Consider the following 16,458-nt stretch of genomic DNA (forward strand, 5'->3'; position numbering starts at 1 on the left):
AGTAATTGAAACACTGATGTTTGGTCAGTCAGTGGTCAACATAAAGAATGAAGAAATAGATGTTGTCTTTCAGTAGTGGATAACATTTAACAATTAGATGTTTGAACCAAAACAGTGGTTGTAACACACTTTTAAGGATTAATGAAAACTAACATTTTTAACTATTTTGAGGATGTTTGACCTTAAACAGATATTTGACCTTCTATATCAGTTGTTTGGAGTTAAAGAGATATTTTACCTTAAACAGATGTTTGGACATAAACAGATGTTTGCGCTTAAACAAATGTTTGACCTTAAAAAGAAGTTTGCCCATAAACATCTGTTTGCAAAAAAAGACCAATTTCAAAAATACTATATCCAAACAATCAAAATGAGGAGCTTAATAATCATCCAAGTGTACTTCATTTTTATTTAGTAGTATAAAGATCAAACCAATATTGTATTTATAATACAGATCAAACCAATAAGGTGATGTGATAAATACCGTTACATATAAACACCTCAGTGATATGACATCTAACACTCTAATAGAGTATAAAACACTGATGTGATAAATATTGTTACATATGAACACTGTTAACATAAACAAAGGTAGAATATCTGCTGTTGATGCTGAACCACTGTTGTTGTTGGGCAATGGTTCGTCATTGGGTTGGTAAAGGGTTTGTCTCGTGATATAAATTCTATCGAACCACTACTATACTAAACACTGTTACATAAGAAGCACGAGTAAATTGCCATTTTAGTCCCTGAGTTTTGTCTAAATTTGTCATTTTAGTCCAAATAGTTTTTTTTTTTGCCTCTGGGTCCCTGACTTTTCCCTTTTGTTGCCATTTTGATCACATACACTAACTCCATCCAAAAACTCCATCTTTAACCAGGGGTATTTTGGAGATTTTCATTTTAAATGTTTTCAATTGCCATTTTGATCCAATTCCAAAAAATCAAAAAAATTCCAAAAAATTCTAAAAAATCATAAAAATTCTAAAAAATTCTAAAAAATCCAAAAAATCCGTTTCGGCGCGAACCGTTTCGAACCCGAACCGTTTCGATGCGAACCGTTTCGACCCGTACCGTTTCGACCCGAAGTGTTTCGAGCTGAGCGGTTCGACGCGAACCGTTTCGACCCGAACCGTTTCGAGCTGAACCATTTCGACGCAAACCGTTTCGACCCGTACCGTTTCGAGCTGAACCGTTTCGACGCGAACCGTTTTGAGCTAAACCGTTTCGAGCAGAACCGTTTCGAGCTGAACCGTTTCGAACCGAACCGTTTCAAGCGGAACCGTTTCGAACCGAACCGTTTCGAGCTGAACCGTTTCGACGCGAACCGTTTCGACCCGTACCGTTTCGAACCGAACCGTTTCGAGTTGAACCGTTTCAACCCGTACCGTTTCGAGCTGAACCGTTTCAACCCGTACTGTTTCGAGGCACGGTTCGCGTCGAAACGATTCAGCTCGAAACAGTTCGGGTCGAAACGGTACGGGTCGAAACGGTTCGCGTCGAAACGGTACGGTGCGAAACGGTTCAGCAAGAAACGGTTCGGCTCGAAACGGTTCAGCTCGAAACGGTTCGGCTCGAAACGGTTCAGTTCGAAACGGTTCAGCTTGAAACGGTTCAGCTCGAAACGGTTCGCATCGAAACGATTCAGCTCGAAACGGTTCGGGTCGAAACGGTACGGGTCGAAACGGTTCGCGTCGAAACGGTTTAGCTCGAAACGGTTCGGATCGAAATGGTACGGGTCGAAACGGTTCGTGTCGAAACGGCTCAGCTCGAAACGATTCGGGTCGAAACGATACGGGTCGAAACGGTCCGCGTCGAAACGGTTCAGCTCGAAACGGTTTGGGTTCGAAACCGTTCGCGCCGAAACGGATTTTTTGGATTTTTTAGAATTTTTTGGAATTTTTTTTTATTTTTTGGAATTGGATCAAAATGGCAATTGAAAACATTTAAAATGAAAATCCCCAAAATACCCCTGGTTAAAGATGGAGTTTTTGGATGGAGTTAGTGTATGTGATCAAAATGGCAACAAAAGGGAAAAGTCAGGGACCTAGAGGCAAAAAAAAAAACTATTTGGACTAAAATGGCAAATTTAAACAAAACTCAGGGACTAAAATGGCAATTTACTCTAAGAAGCACTGATACATAAATACTAAAGTTGAATCCGCTGTAGATGCTGAACCACTGCTGCTACTGAACAGTGGTTTTCCTTTGGTTAATGAATCTATAGGTACATAAGTGCTTGTCTTTAACAGTGCTTTGTCTTCAACAGTGGATAGGCCTCATCAGTCTTTAGGTCTATTAGTCTTTATAAGGAGCAGTGGTTAATTATAACAGTCCTTAGCATAATCAGTTATTATAACCACTCCATAACCCTTTGACAAGAAGCAAGTATCGGTCTATTTAACCGAGAGGAATGATTGCAACATTCCTGTTGAAAAACAGAGTCGATAAATTTAGGGAAAATGAGGTTGAAAGATGATAACCCAACAGTGGACGATCTCATTCTATAGCTTCGATAAATTCAGGGGTATTCTCAAATAATACTTCCTATATGCTTCAAAAGAAGCAGCACTTTGGACATTTGTCGGTCTTTAAACATCTATTATCTATTATCTACTATCTATTATCTATTATCTATTATATATAATAAATGAAAGTTGATTGCTCCACATGGCCCAAAGTGGATCAATCAGCTTTCATTTATTATATATAATAGATAATAGATAGTAGATAATAGATAATAGATAATAGATAATAGATAGTAGATAATAGATAATAGATGTTTGAAGGCCGACAAATGTCCAAAGTGCTGCTTGTTTGGAAGCATCTAGGAAGCATTATTTGAGAATACAACTGAATTTATCGAACCTGTAGAATGATATCGTCCACTGTTGGCTTATCATCTTTCAACCTCATTTTCCCTAAATTTATCGACTCTGTTTTTCAACAGGAATGTAATGCATTATTACCTTATTTAAGATACATTCAACTGCATCTTCTGATAAATCAACGTTCATTTCACTCAAAAGATAGGTTCAACTGCATCTTCAATCATGAACTATTTAAAGAAATGGATGAAATCATCCAAAAATACCAAAAAATAAAACTAATTCAACCATCCAACCATTATACTTGCGGTATTAGAATGGCCATTTTTACCTTATTTCAACAGGGATGAAATCATGAACTATTAGAATAGCCATTTTTACCTTATTTCACAAATTTCAGAATATTTAAATAAGTAAAACATAAAAAAAATGAAACCAAACACCTCTTATTTGTCGTCCAAATCTTTTAGTTGGTCCTCATAGTCCTACAACCTTTCAAAGTCGTTGGGATCGGTCGGTGATGTCAGCAGCCTAATTAACAAACAACAGCAAACAACAATAGCAAGTCACCAAACAATCGACCTGGAAATCATATAAAAGCCAAAAAATAAAACAAACCCTAACCTAAAACTCAAGATGGAAAATTGAAAAAAAATATATTTATAACTAACCCTAAACCTCAAATCCATTACAGCATAACCAAGAGAACTGCAGGACGTAGAGCAGACAACCTCCGATCATCTCCGTCATCAAGTTACCAGCGGAACCCTAGCCAAAGCACAACAATAAGTAAAACGCATGAAGAACGAATGAGTGAACAATGTAAACAAAGATTGACACTTATAGAACGGAAGTTATTGATAATCTAACCTTGATTCGGAGCATTGATCTGAACATCAATCGGAATAGAGCAGAGCAGAGGGAGAGAGAAAGTGGAAAGCCCTAAATGAGTAAATGAGGGAGGATATAAATAAAAGAGGGTAGTGGTACTGTTGGGCGGGAAAAGGGGAAAAACGATGCCCTAATTAAGTGACACGTGACCCAAATCACTTTCATTTATTATATATAATAGATTCAATATGGTTTAATCATCCAACTATTGTGTGTTCCCAAAGTAAAATGATAATTATCAAGGAAAAACTAAAAGGCCACATAAATCATTAATTTAAAAGTACTTATTTGTGCACTAGAGGCCACCTACATGTACAAAATAGAGCTTACTTTTTACTTTTTTTAGTAAAAGATTAGAGTTTAGAATTTCAAAATTGAAGAGAATAAATGTATTTTCAAATATGTATTTTATTCTTTATTGATCTTCATGGAACATAACTATTTTTGGGAAAAGATTGACAAGAAATTATAAAACCATAAAAGAGAATTTTGAATTTAGAAAGTGTTATGTTTGACTTTGAATGTCATGTTATATATTGTTGATTTGCTATTGGTGCATGATTCAGCAGCAAGGGATGCCCATATGTTGATAAAAGAATTGACAAATAACTTCATTGATTTTGAAGGTGCAATATGCAAGTTCTCCAAGCTATCCATAGTGATATGTTTTTCGTTTTTTTTTTTTTTTTTGAATATGTATAAATATATTGCATTAATTAATTTAATGAACTAAAAACTCTCAATATTATGTTTGTTTTGTGATCAGGCTCTTTGATTTCGCTCATCTTACGAATTATATATAAAAGGTTGATAATTAGTCTAGGTGATGTAAACGTATATTGCATCTTTGAGATACCATATAATGACTATTTTCAATAATTAAGCTTACACATATACATGTTGAATGAGTAAAATTTGGTGGAGTGATTTTGAAATACTAAAACCTTAAGGCCTAACAATATATAAGCTTATTTTTTAGATAATCATAATTTATTTATTATGGCAAATATAAATGGAATGAGGTGGCTGTTGTTATTTTTCATTTAATTTATATCAATAGTACGTTGGTTCGTTGTATTTACTTTATGAACTTCAGATTTTCATAATAATTTCATTCGTATAATTTTATTATGATCATCATAAACGTAAATTTGTTTTTTTGTTGTCAAAACCTAAAAAAACATATCATTTTGTCAAAACCGCGATGTTCGCGGGTATTAGCACTAGTAACTTTATATTTAGCTAAAATGACCCCTACTCATTTTCAAAGTTATGGAACTAGGGCCGATATCATATTGGTAGCAACATTAATCGAACTTCGACAACCTATGCCTTTTTCTTAGAGCATCCACAATAGGATGTATGTTGATGTTTTTAAGGAGAGAGAAATATGAGGTGGATGAGAGAGGTGTGAGGTGGAGGAGAGAAGGTGTGGTGGTGTATGTAGAAAAAACATGTATTTAAGGAGAGAGAAAGGTGTTGTGAGACCATGTGTAGTGGTAGCAATTTATAATGTCCCCATATTGGGGCATTATATGACATGTGGCATCCTAGTCATACTTGGGCATTATAACAAAAGTGGTGTAGTGGGCATAATGCCCTATAATGCCCTACCAATCATTAAACAAAAAAAAACTATTTTCTCATTGGCTAGTCAAACCCATTCAAACCTTCCACAATTCATTTAGGCGTTTTCATTAAAACGCCAAACCCATTTTTCTTTGCCCTATAATGCCCTATAATGCCCTATGTAATGGAGAAGGAGGCGTTTTTTTTGCCCTATAATGCCCCATAATGCCCCACTACACATGGTCTGAGAGGGAAGGAGGAAAGAGGAGAGAGAGTGTTGTTTTTGGATGATAATATAGGGCAAGAGAGAGAATGTGTGTGATTAGTGGGGCAATGCCACCTTAGAACAGTAAAAATATCAAAAAACACTCCTTATTGAGGATCCTTTTAAAACATGTACTACAGCCAAGCAAAAATATCAAGAACCCGAAACCAGTGGCGGAGCTTGACCAAAAGTTTTGAGGTGGCGTAAAGTGATAGACCCAAATTTTTTTTCCTATCGTTATGTTTCGAGTTGGGTCGGGTTGGCTATTCGATTCAAATCGGGTCAAAAAATAATAGTTTGAAATAAAACAAAGTGTATATTTACCAAACTTCCCATCATTTATATACAAAGTTTATAAATATTTAGGATATACAATTTAGGAAAAATAATCGGGAGGCGATCCTATATAATTTTAAAATATTCGGACGAAAAATTGAAACTTGTACACTTCTAACCGAAATATTGGAGTGGGCGAGTGCACCCCGGGCACCCTCAATACTTCGCCTCTGCCGAAACCAACCTTAACCACATAATTAGTTTGAAGTTATCGCGACCAAACAATCTATCATATCAAAAATCATAATTGCTTTATCACCAAAATGTCACATCAACTAGTTTGATACTTCATATTAGAAGTTAAATTTGTCTCTAATGTTATTATAGAAATCTATATTTAAAGCATAATTTTTTTAACACTTAAACATTCTATCTATCTTGCATTAGAATAAAACAAAATGTCGCCCCCCCCCCCAATATTTATCAGGTTGTAATACATGTCCCTAGACTTTTCTAACCTCAAAGTTTTACAAAATGACAATTTTAGTCCTTAGACTACTACTTCATATTACAATTTTACAAATTAATCCCTCAACTTTCTAATGTTCCAACTTTACCCATGAGCCATATATAATATACGTTTTTAACCTAACTTTTTTTCAAGAGTTTTCGTTCGCTAATTTTTTTTTCAAGAACTAATTTGTTATTGACACCTTTGAGTTTCTAAAGTTTTGAGTTATGTTATGTGGTTGAGGTTTGTTTAGAGTTCATAATATGTCATTTGGTTATTGTGGTCCAGGAGATGGCTATAAGTTGTCAAAGTTCAATCAATGTTGCAACCTTTATAGTGGCTCTAGTTTAGCAGCCATAACTTTGAAAATGAATCATGGTGATTTTAGTTTAATTAAAAGTTTTTATTAGCACGGAATTTAAGCCTCAAAATTCATGGATGTTTGTGTGAACCAACTCATGAGGTCATATTATAGAGAAATTGGGCAAGGTTTTAAATACAAGTGGACAAATTATTTGAATAAAACAATTGCGCACTTGACTCCAAAAGGCTGCTAATGTTTTCGGCTAAGCAACAAGTTTATACATTCATGATCTATTAGTCTAGTAGTATGGTGTTTCTATTATCTATTAATCTAGTAGTATGGTGTTTCTCTTTATAAATGTAAGGTTGTAAGAGTTCAAATCCTTATAGTTACAAACTAAAAATGGAATTAAAGTGTTAAAAAAATGGCCATTTAAAAAAAAATCTAACTTATGCCTTAAATTTCATTGTAATCTCTAAACTTATAGTATCATTTAAATTCTTTATTGGTTATTTCTAAAGTAAGATTTAAATATAAATTATGCTTATAAACTCATTTTTCCTATACTAACATTTTCAATAGCAATCATCAAATGATAGTGGATGGTAACATTTTCAATTGCAATCTTTCGTGTGACAATTTTTTTATAATATTTTATTTTATTAACTTGCCATCGTAAAATTCTGTAAAATAAATTATACATACGGTCACCTTTAAAAACAATTTTGTCAACATTTTGAATTTTTTATATACTTTTATTTAAAAACGAAGTTATACTCAAAATAACGTTTTTTTTACGAACTTTTACTAAGTTCTGGTACCGCACCAAAGGGGCTCTAAAAACTTAGGCGTGAGTGGTGTAACAGACGTAAAAGGGAGAAGCTTGAGGGTTGTGTGTGGATTCTTTTTGCAACCGATAAAAACCCATTATTTGAAAAGGAGGGGGGAGTGAGCCCACATGGGGCTGGATTCGGGCCGAGTATTAATAATCTCAGATCCATACCCGGTTATAAAATCGTGTTCCATACTCGACCCAATACCCGTCGGTATTTATCGAGTAATTACCCGTCAGGTATGGGGCATACCCCTGAGTATCATGTATACTCGTTAACTGTGATACATTACATGCATAGAAGTTTTATTATAAATAAATAGTATCATTATAATTCTTTATATAATTATATATGTAGCATGTATACCCGTCCCAAACGTTTTGGGTTTTGGGTATACCTGTCGGGATCGATTTTTTTTTTGCCATCCCTACATGTGGTCTAAAGTCTAAACTAAGGCTAGTTGTAATGAGGTCACGCCCCATCTTGCCGTAAATCCCTGTTGAGACACCGCCTCAAGGGTGTAGTGAAGAGATTTTGGTTGCAGGCAGTGGAAGATGGTTTGGTGGTCTCCACCAATTATCAACCAATCAGATTCATTCCTTTCTTTTTCTTCAAAAATTTTTATATAATTTAAATTTAAATATTATTTTAATTGATAATCCACTTTAAAATGTAAATATTAGGATAACATTAAACAAGAATAACAGGTAAACGGCCAATGAGTTACACCACAACCTTCACATGAATAGCAAATCCAATCCTACAGAGAATGACTATGATTTCTCGTCGTCGAAGAACAGTTGTGCACAACTTTCTGTATTCTATCTAGAAAATGGACGGAAAACCAAAAGTATCAACAAAAAAGAAAAAGGAATACAAAAGTATCAAAGAAAGAAAATGGAATAGTGATTATTGCACACAGGGTTCACCCGTCATTTGGTGACCCCTTCGGTGAACTTCTTTGCCGATCGGGAAGGCACCCCTGGGATGGATTTGGTGTTCGGTAAATGCTTATTACAGTGAGTAGTCACCGATACCGATATGGGAAGAGAAGAGAGAGGGGTTTAATGATGGGCCTCACTTTCTTCCAACCAATTACACATTTAATTTTTATTTTTTATTTAAAAATTATTTACCACTCCTCGTGGGGAGCACTCTAGTGTTTTAGTGCAAAATAGAAAACTTTGAGAGAAGTCTCACCAATAAATCTTAACCATTCAAAGGTAAATTCGCTGGTCAGTCCAAGTTCAATTTCGCTAATCAGTTCAACTTAATTTCGCAGGTCTAGTTCGCTGTAAGGTCAAGTTAGCTGATCAGTTAATTTTGCTCCAAATTCACTAAATTCGCTGGTCAATTTCGCTATTACGACGACCAGTAAATTTGCCGAAAACCGTGGTAATTTCGCTGTGGAAAATTACACGGTCACCAAAGTCGCCTTTGGATTTACTTCGCCGATAAATATGCTGGAACTGATAATTTCGCAGGTCTAGTAATTTCGCTGAAACAGTAAATTCGGAAACTCAATTTGATCAAAATTCTGAAGATTTTTCTGATTCTCCAACACAAATCTGCAAAATCAAACAACCTTATCAGCTTAAAATTTTCGAAAATTATCAAGAATAGATCGAAAAACACGAAGAACAGTCTTCGAATCTTCAAGTCTATCAGCCGAAAACTTTTCCAGAATCAACAAAATCTTTCCAGAAAACCTGCAAAACACCAAACAAACAAACCAGAAGATCAAAACAGCCAAAAAATTTTGAAAATATAAATCAAACCAAGAAAAATTTCGAAACCCTAATTTTTCAGGTTTCGAAATTTTCGAAAAATCTCCCTGTTTCTGCAGCAAACAATTTTGAACCGAGCCTTCAAGAGCCTAACGCTCTGATACCAATTGTAGGTCCCCTTGAGTCTTATGGATCTTCACAGAATTGTCAATCCGATCAAGAGTGCGGAATCCTCTTGATCAGAATATAGCAGAATGAGTAGGAACAGAAATCACTTTCAATCCGGATCTTTATTGATTATCTATCAAACTAATTACAATCAATCAAGATCCCTAACCAACCCTAATTTCGTCCAAGACCAAGCTCTCACGAAATTCAATCTCTCACAAATACTGTTTTGGCTGATTAACCTAAACCCTAATGTCTAACCTTGTTTATATAACACAAGGTTGCAACTGGGCTAGGTTAAACACTCTTGGGCTGCGAATTGGACAGGCCCAATTCGACCCCCATCACCCAATCTGGGTTTAGTTTAGCCCAAACTCAATTATCTCACTAATACAAAGCTAAACCCGCTAACCGTTAATCGTTTAACTAATTACAAGATATCCAAAGACCAAATCTAAGCTGTTGTCACAAATATGCACCAACACCCGAGGCAGTTCGCAATACATGATTACTACCGTAATCCATACAAGTAATTGTCCTTAACAACCCCCGTGTGAACGGGTGCTGAGTCCAAACTATAGTACTATCGTCGTTAAGGCAGGTAGACAACATTCCATGTGTAAACATAACAAACAAGCATTCATTAAGTCACGTATAACATGTGGTAACGGTTAGCGTTTAAATAGTATTGCGTAGTGTGTTCGATTGTAGTTTAAAATATGTAACGTATGTAACACCCAAAAGTGCGAAAGCAAAAAGGGTTCGAGTATACTCACAGCGGTTGATGGATTGAAGGGAGCGCTTGAGAGTAGGGTTAGCCCGAATAGTTCGATAGCATAATGATAAGCAACGCGTAAAACGGAAACAAGTGTTGGAGGATTGGACAGCTGGTCGATCGGACGGGGTTCGGGCCGAGTATTAATAATCTCAGATCCATACCCGGTTATAAAATCGTGTTCCATACTCGACCCAATACCCCTCGGTATTTATCGAGTAATTACCCGTCAGGTATGGGGCATACCCCTGAGTATCATGTATACTCGTTAACTGTGATACATTACATGCATAGAAGTTTTATTATAAATAAATAGTATCATTATAATTCTTTATATAATTATATATGTAGCATGTATACCCGTCCCAAACGTTTTGGGTTTTGGGTATACCTGTCGGGATCGATTTTTTTTTTCCATCCCTACATGTGGTCTAAAGGCTAAACTAAGGCTAGTTGTAATGAGGTCACGCCCCATCTGGCCGTAAATCCCTGTTGAGACACCGCCTCAAGGGTGTAGTGAAGAGATTTTGGTTGCAGGCAGTGGAAGATGGTTTGGTGGTCTCCACCAATTATCAACCAATCAGATTCATTCCTTTCTTTTTCTTCAAAAATTTTTATATAATTTAAATTTAAATATTATTTTAATTGATAATCCACTTTAAAATGTAAATATTAGGATAACATTAAACAAGAATAACAGGTAAACGGCCAATGAGTTACACCACAACCTTCACATGAATAGCAAATCCAATCCTACAGAGAATGACTATGATTTCTCGTCGTCGAAGAACAGTTGTGCACAACTATCTGTATTCTATCTAGAAAATGGACGGAAAACCAAAAGTATCAACAAAAAAGAAAAAGGAATACAAAAGTATCAAAGAAAGAAAATGGAATGGTGATTATTGCACACAGGGTTCACCCGTCATTTGGTGACCCCTTCGGTGAACTTCTTTGCCGATCGGGAAGGCACCCCTGGGATGGATTTGGTGTTCGGTAAATGCTTATTACAGTGAGTAGTCACGGATACCGATGTGGGAAGAGAAGAGAGAGGGGTTTAATGATGGGCCTCACTTTCTTCCAACCAATTACACATTTAATTTTTATTTTTTATTTAAAAATTATTTACTACTCCTCGTGGGGAGCACTCTAGTATTTTAGTGCAAAATAGAAAGCTTTGAGAGAAGTCTCACCAATAAATCTTAAGCCATTCAAAGGTAAATTTCTAAAAATTCTGAACCATTAACAACACAAACAGCCCTGTGTTGAGTAAGAGTATAGTTTTGCCAGTTGCAACTGTGGGTAAGGTTTTCATGGCGGTGTCTGTAATACCAACACCAATTTCATGGCATCCTGTTCGCGCCAACAATACTACTCTACTCATCCACCGGTCATCCACCACCACTAATCCACTCATCCGCCGTCACTCAACCGTCGTATGTTCATCATCTCTCAGTAAGTTTCTCAACCCTAACCCTGTTTAACAAATTCCTACCAAATAAACGATTAATTTGGTTGCAGAATCCTCTAATTCTGCCGAGGAGAAGAGAGAGTTGCTCAAACAGTACGGACTCGATCCTGATGAGTTTTTATCTGATCCTACCCCTTCCAAGGTTAATTGTCTATATGTGTTTGATTAGTTGATAATTGATTTAAATTTGGTTAAATGTGAATTCAAATCTTGAATTTCGTTCAGTCGAGAAGGAAAAGAGAACAGCAGAAGAGTGGAAAGGGGGAGCGGGTCGGGTCGGCACCACCTGAGCGAACGAAGCCCAGGGAGACTCATAAGTTGCTTCAGGTTTGTTGAATTATTGATTGTTTTAAGTGTTAAGCAGTTTGATATTTGATTGTTTATTTTCAGGATTTTTGTGAATTTTATTACTTGTTTCGAAGAAACTTTTCTTTAGATGACAAAATGTTAATCAAATTAAGAATGTGAAGAGGGTAAAATACCGATTACCGAATTCAGGCCTAACGAGCTTCTAAATACAAAAGTTATCAGTAATAGAAGGAATGATTCGAGTTATGACATTGCACGGTTTGATGCTAGCAAGCATGCCATGAATTACTCCCCATATCTACATGTTGATTTTTGTGTGTCAACTTTACTTCTATGCAAGTTTAGCAACTATTGTTTGGATCATAAAGCAGATTAAAGATTGTTTTGAAGGGAAAAACGGTTAATTGGGGACATAAACAAGAAATAGCCTCTTTGGATGTCATGACGCAAAGCGGAAGCAAGAAATAAATGACTAAATGACAATAATCTCAATAGGAGAATTGATTTAATTTTGAATGCTTACAACATTACATCAAGGCCTATAAACTTTTTTATAGGGTAGGTCTACCGAAGAACTGAAATTGACTGCGTAATTACAAAAATGACTTCCTAAACAAACGTGTGAATTAAATAAAAAAGGAAATATATCAAAATTGCAAAAGTTGGGGAAACCGTGTGATACAAAATTGAGGTTCTAGATCATGGAATTCGGGCCCAACAGTTGGGGCAAACAGACTATGGCGGTTTGCCACATGACCAAGTTTTTTCCTTTTTAAGTCGGGCCCTTTTTTACCCTATTTCCCTTTTTTCTAATTCCAGCCGTTGGACTGAATATTCAAATATCGCATATTGACATTAAAAACGGTAGGTACTTGGAGGGACGGCACGAAGGAAGAAATTACTCTCACCTAAGAGCATGGATGTCCGCCCGATGATGGAAGTAGTCAAAGGTGCAGCTTTTGGTATTTTGCAGGTAGGATTTGTTGTTCACGTGTTTGTATTTTAGAATAAAAAAACGATTTATTTTATGACTTTCGTATAAAGATAAGAAAATGTCTACATTGTTTAGGCTGCCGGTGGCTGTCCTACATCTTTAAGGCCTGGCCGATGGTTAGATTTATACAGTGGTACAGGATCCGTTGGCATAGAGGCTATCAGCCGAGGATGTTCTGAGGTATTATACTATTATCTATTTTTCCATATATTTATAGATTTCTGGATTAATTAAAATGCACCTCGGTTTTGCAAATTTCAGTCCCATTTTGTGGAGATGGATCCGTGGGTTGTTTCTGATGTTTTACGACCTAATCTGGAATGGACTGGCTTTCTTGATAATTCGGTTATACATACCGTGCGTGTGGAAACTTTTTTGGAGCGCACAAAAGGCGACCCGTTTGATTACATAAGTGTCACACCTCCATATATGCTAGTGGACTATGAGATCCTAATGAAACAAATTTCAGAATCAGCTGTGATCGGGGACGATTCTTTTATAGTAAGTTACTTTTTTTATTTATAATTTTCGTATTCAAACTGCTTCAAAACGTCTTTGCTTTAATTATCACTCTATAGGTTGTGGAGTATCCCTTCCGAACCGACATGCATGAAACATGTGGATGCCTTGTGAAGGTACTTTCTAGCTTTTTAATCTGTCATTTTATGTTATAAGTGTATGGTGAATTTATCATTCGCGTGAGCTTTTGATTTTGTTATGGAATGCGAACTTTAGTTGGCTGATCGACGGTTCGGAAGGACAAATTTAGCAATATACGGGCCGAAGTGGGCGCAGAAGAAGGGAAGGTCATAATGGTGGGGGATACAGCAGAACTGTGCTACAAGATTGTGTGCTAGCACTTGGAGTTGAAAGAATTTGAAGCAAAAATACAAGTGAAGTTGAAGCTTTAGAACTCAAATGAAGGTAAAGAAGGTTCTTTTCTCCACAGGGGTTGATGTTAACACAAGTATAGATTCCCTCAAATCTAGTTTAAACTGGATTTGCATATAGTTCAGTGTATTCTTGAGCATATCTGTATGTTAGGAGTAGGTGATTTTTTGTCACAAATTTTTATGATACCTAAAGCACCATGATTGTTATAACTTAAGGATCATATGACTCAAAAGGGTGATTAAAAATGATTGTTATGAATTGTGATAAAAAATGGTTGAGATAATGAGATGTATATATTAGATGGTCTATTATTAATTTCTCTAATGATCTTTTCTTTTTTGCTTATTAGCCCATATATGTTGGCCCAAATCCCTCTCGGTGTGTTAGAGGTGCACAAATCGGTTAATTTTAATAACCAGTTCGGTTAACCGGTTATACCGGTTAATTTGACTTTTTGACTTTAACCGGTTATTTTTTAACTGGTCCGGTTAATTACTTTAACCGGTTATTTCGGTTAATAACCGTTTTTTTTTGTTTTTTTTTAATGTTTCGGTTAACGGGTTTGCCTGTTAAAAAACCGGTTCCTATAGTGAATATCAATAACCAGTTACTAACCTACCGTTAAAAATAACCAATAACCGGTTATTCCTCGATCGGTTATTAACCGGTTACGGTGTTGGTTAACAACTGGTTATGGTTAATTGACCGGTTATTTTGTGCACCTTAACTCTATGTAAGCGTCAAAGCCTCTAAGGGACGTTGACGCAGAAAATAGTCACTCCTAGGTTCTTTAATCTTTCTTCTTATAAGCCTGCACACAATACGCGGGGCCTAGGTGGTATGATTTCAATATTTAGGATGTTGTAGGTTAATTGTATCGCTTTTGTTGTTTTTTCAAGCTTCCAGCTTCTTGTTGGTCTCTTTGTTGGTTCTATTTCTCTTGTGCTAATTTGGCTGTTGAAAAGAAAAAATGTTTACATAATGAATTGACTGTCAAAGATGATGTGTGTGGTTACGGCCTCGAAATCTTTATAAGGGGAGGGGGGTGGTTACTAGTGATAGAATTCTATCACTCACAAGCACCAATCAAGTTCCGCCATGTCATTAACCATTTTTCATCACTCACAACCTTTTTTAGTGGGGGTGGTCATAACTCGCCACCACACCCAACAATTTCCCTCCAACTAACAATACACTCACAAAAAAAAAAAAAAAAAAATAACGGCGTGATAAAAATAACGAAAATTTGATTTCGTTATATATTGACGCGTTATAGAATGAAGTAGGGGTGGGGATTTTTGATTTCATTATATATTAACGAGTGATACAATTGTATCACAGGAGTGCCCCGCCTCCTCTAATGGCTTGGTGTTTGTAACCTGATTCTAAGCTCAGGATGACAAGAAATGGCTAACTCGATCTCAAGAAATTTCTGATAGGTTTATACTTCAACCACCTGATATCTCCATTATCGGTTCCATTTCTTCATGTTAAGGAGGGGATTCCTTTTTTTTTTTTTTTTTTTTTTTTTTTTTTTTTTTTTTGTAAAACAACCTTTGACGGTGGTAGATTCAGCAACTCTTAACCGGATCACAATTATACCCTTATACAATTAGCAATTATTTAATTAATAATTAATTAGCAACTTAGTATATACACAATTAGTAACTTGGCGTACCACCTTAAGGTCACACCCCTTGCCTAAACGAATTCATCATCATCATCATACTCAGTATATCACACCATAGCAAAGCAAAAGTAGTGTTCGAGGAGGGTAAGATGTAGACAGCCTTACCTCTACCCTGTAGAAATAGAGAGGCTGCTTCCAGTGAGACCCCCAACTCGATAGTAGTTTTGCATCAAGCCTTGGACATAAGACACATAACACTCAGCAATCGGGACAAAGACCGATTAGTGCATGTACCCTTTTGTCTTTCAGCTATCAACGCCACCACATGATGCATGATTAACCGTCCTCAACTTTTAACATTATTTTCACGAAATTAGTAAAATAACGTTAAAATTAGTGCACTTTCACTTTTGCCCCCCAATGGCACACACATATACATTATATGCGCATACCGCAAGTGGGGCGTCCTTGCCTAAACGAATATACCGTTAAAAAAAGGAAAAAGAGGTGCCGTTTAAAAAACGGTTACTTGACATTTCCTCTGACAATTAAATATTAATGCCTTCCCAATGTTTTTAATTAATATTAGAATCCCACATCTCCATATGTTAACTCACAGCCTACATCTCCACTTTCACCATCGTAACCGTTCACACTGTTCAGCGCCAAGTATCCATTATTCTTTGTAACTTTAATTAACACGAACACGATTGATAATTGTTCAGTTATGTATAACAACCAAAGGTTATTGATTGTTCCTAAATCGATTCAGAAGAACAACACGATCAACTAATGGAAACCATTTGAATTCTCTTTCCCTTTCGTTTTCCCTATTTATCTGATCGCTAATCATGTTCTTCCCAGATTTGACGTCCACCGTTTTATGTTTACATGATAGTAATCCTAGAAGTGTTATTATTGGTGTTCTTTTACGTTTTTTATTACTTTGGTTCTTTTTGTATTTGGTTCTCTGTTTGTATTGTATAAACAACACGTGTTTACAATTTGTATGT

At 36.0% G+C, this 16,458-nt stretch overlaps 1 protein-coding gene across 1 annotated transcript; it reads left to right on the forward strand.

Moving 5' to 3' along the window:
- The first annotated feature begins 11,343 nt into the window (after positions 1–11,343).
- Positions 11,344–14,121, forward strand: LOC110912356 (putative rRNA methyltransferase YlbH). The gene is made up of 8 exons (XM_022157055.2): positions 11,344–11,602; positions 11,669–11,760; positions 11,844–11,945; positions 12,796–12,900; positions 12,997–13,101; positions 13,183–13,422; positions 13,500–13,556; positions 13,657–14,121. The coding sequence occupies exons 1-8, from the start codon at positions 11,461–11,463 to the stop codon at positions 13,732–13,734; spliced, it is 921 nt and encodes a 306-aa protein (XP_022012747.1). The 5' UTR covers positions 11,344–11,460; the 3' UTR covers positions 13,735–14,121.
- Positions 14,122–16,458: the final 2,337 nt, after the last annotated feature.

Source organism: Helianthus annuus, chromosome 15, assembly GCF_002127325.2.
Source record: "Helianthus annuus cultivar XRQ/B chromosome 15, HanXRQr2.0-SUNRISE, whole genome shotgun sequence".
NCBI lineage: Eukaryota > Viridiplantae > Streptophyta > Magnoliopsida > Asterales > Asteraceae > Helianthus > Helianthus annuus.

Bases quoted from the DNA above. Each gene is read 5' to 3' on its own strand.
- LOC110912356 (XM_022157055.2), top strand. From the start codon at position 11,461: ATGGCGGTGTCTGTAATACCAACACCAATTTCATGGCATCCTGTTCGC. The intron at 12,901-12,996 runs GTAGGATTTGTT...TACATTGTTTAG, and splicing joins CAGCTTTTGGTATTTTGCAG to GCTGCCGGTGGCTGTCCTAC. The intron at 13,102-13,182 runs GTATTATACTAT...TGCAAATTTCAG, and splicing joins TCAGCCGAGGATGTTCTGAG to TCCCATTTTGTGGAGATGGA.